This window comes from Diospyros lotus, chromosome 5, assembly GCF_014633365.1.
Source record: "Diospyros lotus cultivar Yz01 chromosome 5, ASM1463336v1, whole genome shotgun sequence".
Classification (NCBI taxonomy): Eukaryota; Viridiplantae; Streptophyta; class Magnoliopsida; order Ericales; family Ebenaceae; genus Diospyros; species Diospyros lotus.
In genome coordinates, this window is record NC_068342.1 from 7767053 (window position 1) to 7775515 (window position 8463).

At 35.1% G+C, this 8463-nt stretch overlaps 1 protein-coding gene across 1 annotated transcript; it reads left to right on the forward strand.

The window, feature by feature from the left end:
- Positions 1 to 341: 341 nt before the first annotated feature.
- Positions 342 to 5040, forward strand: LOC127801889 (beta-glucosidase 12-like). Its single transcript, XM_052337397.1, has 13 exons — positions 342 to 559; positions 653 to 713; positions 866 to 924; positions 1199 to 1274; positions 2241 to 2318; positions 2446 to 2533; positions 3056 to 3308; positions 3418 to 3536; positions 3733 to 3950; positions 4053 to 4084; positions 4180 to 4282; positions 4372 to 4474; positions 4639 to 5040. The coding sequence occupies exons 1-13, from the start codon at positions 401 to 403 to the stop codon at positions 4805 to 4807; spliced, it is 1518 nt and encodes a 505-aa protein (XP_052193357.1). The 5' UTR covers positions 342 to 400; the 3' UTR covers positions 4808 to 5040.
- Positions 5041 to 8463: the final 3423 nt, after the last annotated feature.

Genomic DNA, 8463 nt, shown 5'->3' on the forward strand with positions numbered 1-8463 from the left:
TATTGAAATGTTTTTATTAGTTATAAAATTAATGTGAAATTACAAGAAGCAACACAAAGGCAAGGACAGATAAACCCATACAACCGAAGGTTAACAAAGATGGAGTAAAAAAATGGGGGATCGAGTTAGAGTTAAAAGTAGAAATAACTTATTAGAAGTATGAAATTATAGAGTTGGGGGACGGCAATCAAAAGAAGAGATCGAGCCTATATATAATAGATTTAGGGGCTATCAAAATATATCTTAAAGATCCTTATATGTTACATGAGACTGACCTTAAAAAACCAACACTATGCCAGAAGAGCAAGTAATAATTTATTCCACCTGATCCATGTGGGCTTCTTCTACATAAGGGGTGGCCATGATAGAAGCTTGAAACCACAATCACCTGCCGACGGCGATGGCTATGCAACAGTGGCTTCTGCTGGGCATCCTGCTAGTCCTCGCCACTTCGTTGGCGCAAACGGCGCCGGCGGCCGCCAATGACGTACCGGCTAACTTCAACCGAACTGCCTTTCCCAAAAATTTCTTGTTTGGCGCCGCTTCTTCTGCCTACCAAGTATATATACATGTTTTTTGCTCTAAATATCTTAACCATGTTTAATTATCAGTATATCATTCTTACTGATGATTAATTGTTGGCGAGTTTCAGTACGAAGGGGCATTCAACAGGGGCAAATGCATTTTCGATACTTACTTCCACAAATTCCCAAGTATGAATTCATACACTTTCTACATTAAGACTAATGCGCACACACACCCATATATATACACACATACATACACACCTTCAGGTTCTTCAACGTTAAATTTTCTCGCTGGAAAGTCGATATGAAGTTTAACCACAAATCCTTTGCAACTACAGATATCACACCAGACAGCAGCAATGGAGACGTCGGAGACGATTTCTATCATCGTTACAAGGTTCAAATCATACTTTAACTGATCGGATTAAGCTTTCTTGGCTCCACATGGAATTCTACTGTAGTTTCTTCTAAGGGCACTTTGGTTTACTTTGTTCCATATCAACATCATTATATATATATATATGTATATATGTATATAAGGAGGGCCGTGGTGAGTGTTCCCACGGAGATGTTTTTGGGGCAACGTTTCATTTATTTACTTTGCATTTATTTCTTTAAGAAATGAAAGTATGTTGGAGTTACGGCTGAAAAAGAAATCTGAAATCTGACAGGAGGATATACAAAGAATGAAGAAACAGGGATTGAATTCTTTCAGAATGTCCATCTCTTGGCCCAGAGTGCTGCCTTGTGAGCCAACCTAATTCCTTTGCTAGTTTTTTTTTTTTTTTTTTTTCTCTTAAAATTTAGTATACATATTAAGATTGTATTTAAATATTTTTCAAATTACAAGGGTATATTATTTAAAATTTATATCAGGTTAAATAATAAGATTATTATAAAAAAGAAACCTATGAAATTAGATTTAGGTTATACTGGATACTATTTAAATAATAGATTTTAGTAGTTATCCAAAATTATTAATAGGTTATTAATTTTTATAATTATTCTCTCTCGTCATAATTATGTCACTCTTTACAACAGATTTTTAATATATTAATATTTTCTCTAATTACTAATTTTACAGATCTATACTACACAACAATAAATACATATGAATGAAAACATTATTATTTTTTTTAATATTAATATGTAGAACTCTGCAATAAATAATTAGTAATTAATAATCTTTGTTACGAAATTTGTAAATTTTGTTCTTGTAAAAGCATTAAATGTTTTATTGAATTTAATTTGTTCATGAGCTAAAATAAAGAAAGGGACATATTCTGACGACAAGCATGGTGGTAAAGAGAGGGAGAGAATTATATTATCCTCTCGTTGCATAAGACACGTTACTTTAGTTCTTTGTTGGTGAATAGTTGTATTTTTTTAATGATAACCATATTATAAGTTAGAATGTTAAATTGAGTGAAGACAAACTAAATAATTGAAAGAGACCCTAGAGTTGCTGAAATATCTAATTCAATTAATTTAATCTATTTGGTTGCCTGAGGATAAGTATCAGTTAGGAAGGTTAGGATGCACTATTTTCTTTTTTTTTTAGGCGTGACTGTCTATTTAGGATAACTTTTATTGCTATATAGCTTCCTACATTATTTACATGTAATCTATGTTTCTTTTTGGTGCTTAAAAACCTTTCCTATATTAAATTTTTATGATTTTAATAATGTTGGTTAAAACTTTCACTATTTATAGATGGAAAGCTAAGTCGAGGTGTGAGCAAAGAAGGAATAAAATTTTACAACGATGTCATCGATGAGCTTCTGGCCAATGGTTCTCTCTCTCTCTCTCTCTCTCTCTCTCTTTCTATCTGTCTCACTCTCTCTCTCTCTCTCTCTCTCTCTCTCTGAAGAACTTACACATATTTATTTTATTTAATTTCTTTCATAAAAACATACAGGTATAACACCGTTTGTCACGATCTTTCATTGGGATGTTCCTCAAACCCTTGCAGACGAATATGGTGGCTTTTTAAGCTATAACATTACGTAAGTAAATTCTTTAGATATCACCTACAAAAAAAAGTTTAGATATTAAAAATTGAATCCACATCAAGAAAAAAATTATTGAATCTTTAAGCATACAATCATAGCAGGGAGACCAAGGACCAAGGGTCTCATCTTAAAATATTGTAGTCTCATCTGTAGAAATATATATATATATATATAAATAATCTAGGTTGAAAGGCAACAAATTTAATAGTACCACTAATATGTTTTTTGTTATTATTTCTTACAACCATTATTTCATTTGAAATACGTTTCTTGATGAGACTCCCCAAATATACCGATTTCAAATTTTATAACTAGAACATATCTTTATTGAAGTTTCGTGTACAAATTCTACTTCTGGCCACCTTTATGTGATTTTAATATAACTAATAATTTCAATAAATTTCTGCTCATTTTAGAGTTTAGTTTAAGATTCTCAAATAAATTAAATGTTGAAAAAAAAAAGGTTGCTACAAGGATCAAACCAAATTAACGAACAAGACATTTTTTCATTGGCAGGCATGATTTTCAAGATTTTGCAGAGCTATGCTTTAAGGAATTTGGTGATAGAGTGAAGTACTGGCTCACGGTGAATGAGCCATATGTTTTTACTGTGTCGGTTTATCAGTTGGGTGCACTAGTACCTGAACGGTGTTTGGGAGTGACATCGCCTGATTGTCCTACTTCTGATGCTTCAACGCCTTACACTATTGGGCACAACATACTTCTTTCCCATGCAAAAGCGGTCAGATTATACAAAAGAAAATATCAGGTGGGCAAGGGCAATATTATTTATGTATGGTGATCTTTAATTGATTAAGATATCCCCTGCCTTAAGGTAGTTCGTAGCTTAAAAATTCAAGCTTTTGAACTGTGTGCAGCCAATTCAAAAGGGAGAGATAGGGATAACCTTGGTCACACAATGGATGGTGCCCTATAACAACAAATCTAACCTCGATTATAGAGCTGCTCGGCGTGCACTTGATTTTATGTATGGATGGTAAGCATTTGGTAAATTTTGCACTCCAAACATATTTGAAATAAAATATCTGAAGTTTAGTTCTAGTTTGGAGCCCAGATCACCGAAGTGAAAGTCTAGTTTACCAAGTTCAGTTAAACAAGTAATTAACAGAGTAAAAATTTAAAAATATTTTTCCCTTTCTAAAATTGTGTAAATTCTGAGATGTTTCTTGCAGGTTCTTTCACCCAATAGTGTATGGTGACTATCCACGAGACATGCGAAATATTGTAAGGAAACGATTACCAAAGTTCACCCCGGAAGAATCTGCCTCTTTAAGAGGATCTTATGACTTTATTGGACTAAATTACTATACTACAAACTATGCTGCTCATGTTCCTTTCGACAATAGTGCACCTGTTAGCTTTGATGCTGATCCTCACGCTAATACTACAAGTAAGTTTAGGCAGTCTTTATAGTTTTCCCTGCTACACAACGCATAGTTTTTACTAAAATCAAAGCCATTGAAACTTTCTAATCGTCTTATATATTCTGCAGCTTCGAGAAATGGAGTTCCCATTGGTACTCCGGTAAGCTTTCTTAGATATATAGCGATCGATCATCATTTTCTGTAATTGCATCCATTTCGATGGAGTAACTTGATCTACGACGAATGAATTTGCAGACAGGAGTCACCACTTTCTTCTCTGTTCCATGGGGACTTAGAGATCTATTAATCTACACTAAAGAGCACTACAAAAATCCTGTTATATACATTACAGAAAATGGTAGGGACTTGGATAAAATTTAAATAATTTCTGAAACTAAAATAATTTAAAATGGTAATAATTGGTCTTTTTTTGGATTACTTCTATAGGAATGGGAGATTACAACAACCAGACAGTCAATGAAGGTATCAAGGATCCACAAAGAATAGATTTCTACTATCACCATCTTATGGCTGTCAAAGAAGCTATAAGGTGAGAGTAAATTCTACTTGTATATCACAATGTTTCTTCCTATAAGTTAGATTAAGATCATAAACTTATTTACAATATTTGTGATTTTTTTAAATAACTTACTTTGATGACTACTAATTAAAGAAGCTATCTCTTTATTTACGTACTTAAAATTTTAATTGCAGCAAGGGCGTTAGAGTAAAGGGCTACATAGCATGGTCATTTCTCGACACATTTGAGTGGGGTGCTGGTTTCACCTACAGATTTGGTCTCAATTTTGTCGATTACACTAACAACTTGAAGCGAACTGCCAAGGCCTCAGCTCATTGGTTTCAAAAATTCCTCCTTAAATAGTTTGCTAGAAATTAGGTTCCAAATGTGGGCGTAGCTCGCTACTGCCTTCCGTTTGGCATCCTTGTGTGTAAGGATTTGGCATCTTTTCAATAAGCTGAAGACTATACTCTTCGGCCTTCTTGATGTGGTTGATTAATGAATAAAACGTGTTTAGTGTTTACAGTACAATTTATTTTTCTTTTTTATTTTTATGTATCAAATGGTAACAAACTGAAAGGGTTAATTAAGCCAATGTTAACTGGATTTTGCATTCGGCTATTATTTGATAACTGAACTTTAAAATGTTATTCGTTACTCACTATCTTTCAAACGCATTTCTCATTTCTCACTTGTTAACTCATTGATGGTTGAGACTATTGGTTATGCACATATGTAAAACGAAAAACACACGTGGCTTTTGTTTACGGTTAATTGCAGCCACGTAAGAAACAGACTCGTTTTCTATAGTGTCACTCTTGTCCCTTTCATCTTCTTCTTTTTCTTCCTTTCTCTCTCATCTACCACTCTCTCTCTCTCTCCCTGGTTTGGTCACCATTCTTCCTCACTCATTCAATCCCAAATCCTTCCATTTCCAGTTGAAGGAAAACCATTTTTCTTTCCCATCAAAATGTCATCTTACATTGCCTTCTTCTCCATCTCTATCTTCTTCTTCTTTGTTGTAAGTGAAGCTTCAAATACGACACCGTTTCTGGCAGGGGCTGGAGGGTCATTTTGGCAACCCCTATGGCTGCCCAAAACGGCAACCTCTCTGCCGTTTCATTTGGCGTGCTAATCCTTGTCTTTTAGCCTGCCTCTCTCCCGATCGTCGATACTCTGCACTTTCCTTTATACGACTCGATCTCCACCTCTTGAGTCTCCTTTATATCAGCTACAGTCTCCTCAGGATCAGGTAAGAGACGGCCTCCGATTATCCGCTGCATCTAGGGTTTGTTCTGATCATTCTCTTATCCTCATTCTCTTTGTTTCGATGTTCTGTTTTTTGTTCTATTCTCTAAGTTGTAAGCCTTTAACCTTAGATTGTGGTTATGGGGCGGAGTTAAATTTTTGAGGGATTATTTTATGTATAGTGAGATCAGAGAGTTGTTTTTGATTTTGTAATCGTTAGCTGTAAATTTTTTTATCCCTATAGTGCAGTGACCTCCCTTTTTCGGAGCTCAACGTGGATGTAGCCTTCTTTAACGGGTGAACCACGGTAAATCTCTTGTGTTGATATCGTTAATTTGTTTTATGCTTGTTTATGTTTTTTTGTCCATTCTTTTGTGTATGAAATTGGTCGCCTCTATTTGAGTTTAAAGGGGGTTGATTAGGGTTGAGCTTTCGGCTCCTCCCAACAGTGGTATCAGAGCCTTTTATACTCGCAGTACCTTCGACTGAGGTTTGTCTCGGTTAAGGCTTACTGGTGTGATGTTGTCATTCTTGGATTCCTAGGGTTTACTGTTAAGTCTCTCGTCAGTCTATTATTTTTTGCTGAGTGAGTCTGGTCAGTGTCTAAGGTTTCCTAGGGTACCTTCGTGCAAAGTGAAGATGACATCAACCCGATTTGAAATCGGTACATTCAATGGTAAAAGCAATTTCGGTAGTTGGAAGAAAAAGATGAGAGTCCTGCTCTCTCATCATAAAGTGCTTATTGCACTTGAATCCAACGAAGAGAAATGGACAGCAGAACAGCTCTCAAGAGTTAATGAGGTAAGGGAAGAAGCATTCAATCTTATTTTTTTGCATCTTGGTGATAGTGTTATACGTAAAGTAGATGGCATGAATACCCCTCTTGAACTGTGGAATAAACTAGATTCATTATACTCTGTCTTATCTGCTCCAAATTTAGTTTATTTAAAGGGTATGCTATTTAACTTTAAGATGAATGTTTCTAAATCTATAGATGAAAACATAGATGAATTTACCAAACTTAGTTTATTGTTAAGAGGAACTGATCAAGCCCTTGCTGATACCAGTGAGGCTATGATCCTTTTAAATTCACTGCCTAATGAATACAATGTGGTTAAACATGCTTTACAGTAAACTGGTATTGTGCCTAGTTTAGACCTTGTTATCTCAAGAATTAGGGCAAGAGAATTAGAATTAAATGCATCTAAGAAACCAGCTAACAATCTGTTTGTTAAAGGTAAATCTGATAAGAGAAATAACATAGGAAACAGTAACCAAACTGTAGGTTCAGGTTTTAAGGGTAAGGGTAAAAAGGGTAAGCAAAAGCCTAAATGGAAATGCTACCGTTGTGGGAAAGAGGGTCACATAAAGAAATATTGTTATGACTTGCTAAAAAAACAAAAACAAGGGAGGGATGCATCGGTAGCTGCAAGCAGCTCCAATAACCTAGCTGAAGTTCTTACTGTTTCTAGCTCAACTGTTGTTAATGAATGGATAATGGACTCGGGTTGTTCATTTCACATGTGTCCAAACATTGAGTGGTTTCAAAATTTTAGTAACAAAGAAACAGGAACTGTTTATATGGGTAACAATCAAACTTGTTGTGTTCAAGGCATGGGTGATATATCTTTGAAAGTGCATGATAACAAGATTAAGATTCTTAGAATTGTTAGATATGTGCCTGGGTTAAAAAGAAATCTCATATCTCTTGGAACCTTAGATGAATTAGGTTATTCTTATAAAGTAAAAAAAATGGAATATGCATGTCTTTAAGAATAAACACCTAATTCTCACTAGTACTAAAAAACATGGTCTATATGTTTTAAATGGTTATTCATTACCCTCTATTAATTTTTCAATTGCATGCATGGCTAAAGCTGATAAGACAAATCTCTGGCACTTGAGACTTGATCACATGAGCCAGAAAGGTCTGAAGACTCTATCAAACCAAGGTTATCTTGGTTCAGTGCCTACAGATCCTTTGAACTTTTGTGAGTCATGCATCCTAACACTACAAGAAAAACGGGTTTTAACGATGGGAAAATCAGTGGTTGAAAGTTGATTTTTGGTCGTTAAAAAGTTTTAACGACGGGAATTTTCCTGTCGTCAGTCGTTGTTATTGCCTCCGAGGATAAAAGTCTTTAACGACGGGAATGATAAACCTGTCGTTAATTGTATTAGTGACCGTATGATTTCCGTCGTTAAAAATAATTATTAACTACCAAATTATAACTCAAAAACGACAATATTTACTACAAGAAAAATCAGTTTTAGTGGCGGGTTTTGTGACGGGGATGCTCCCGTCACTAATTTGTGCTCGGTTTAGTGATGGAAAGTCGTCACTAAAGTGGTTTAGTGACGGGTTGAAATTACCGTCACAAAATTGCGATGGGACATCTATTTCCGTCTCAAATAAGTGACGGGATGGTGTATTCCGTCACAAAATAGTGACGAAATTAATCTCCCGTCGCAAATCAGCGACGGGAGCAAGCTGTCTCGTCGCAATCATTCCTTTAAAAAAACCCCGCCCCCTCCCCTCTTCCCCACTCTTCCTCCACAGCTTTGAACGCCCCCCATCTCCCTCCCTTTCTCTCACTGTCTCGGTTCTTCTTCTTCACAGTCTCCTTGGTTCTTCTTCTTCAGTTATTTCGGTGCTCTCAAGGTAAGTATTTTATGTTTTTTATTTTGTTTTAGTTTTAATTATATTCTGTTAGTTTAATTATAATTTATTTGTGTTAGTTTAGTTGTAGTTATTTTATTTTTGTTTTAGT

Bases quoted from the DNA above. Each gene is read 5' to 3' on its own strand.
- LOC127801889 (XM_052337397.1), top strand. From the start codon at position 401: ATGGCTATGCAACAGTGGCTTCTGCTGGGCATCCTGCTAGTCCTCGCC. The intron at 4,085-4,179 runs GTAAGCTTTCTT...ATGAATTTGCAG, and splicing joins GAGTTCCCATTGGTACTCCG to ACAGGAGTCACCACTTTCTT. The intron at 4,283-4,371 runs GTAGGGACTTGG...TTACTTCTATAG, and splicing joins TATATACATTACAGAAAATG to GAATGGGAGATTACAACAAC.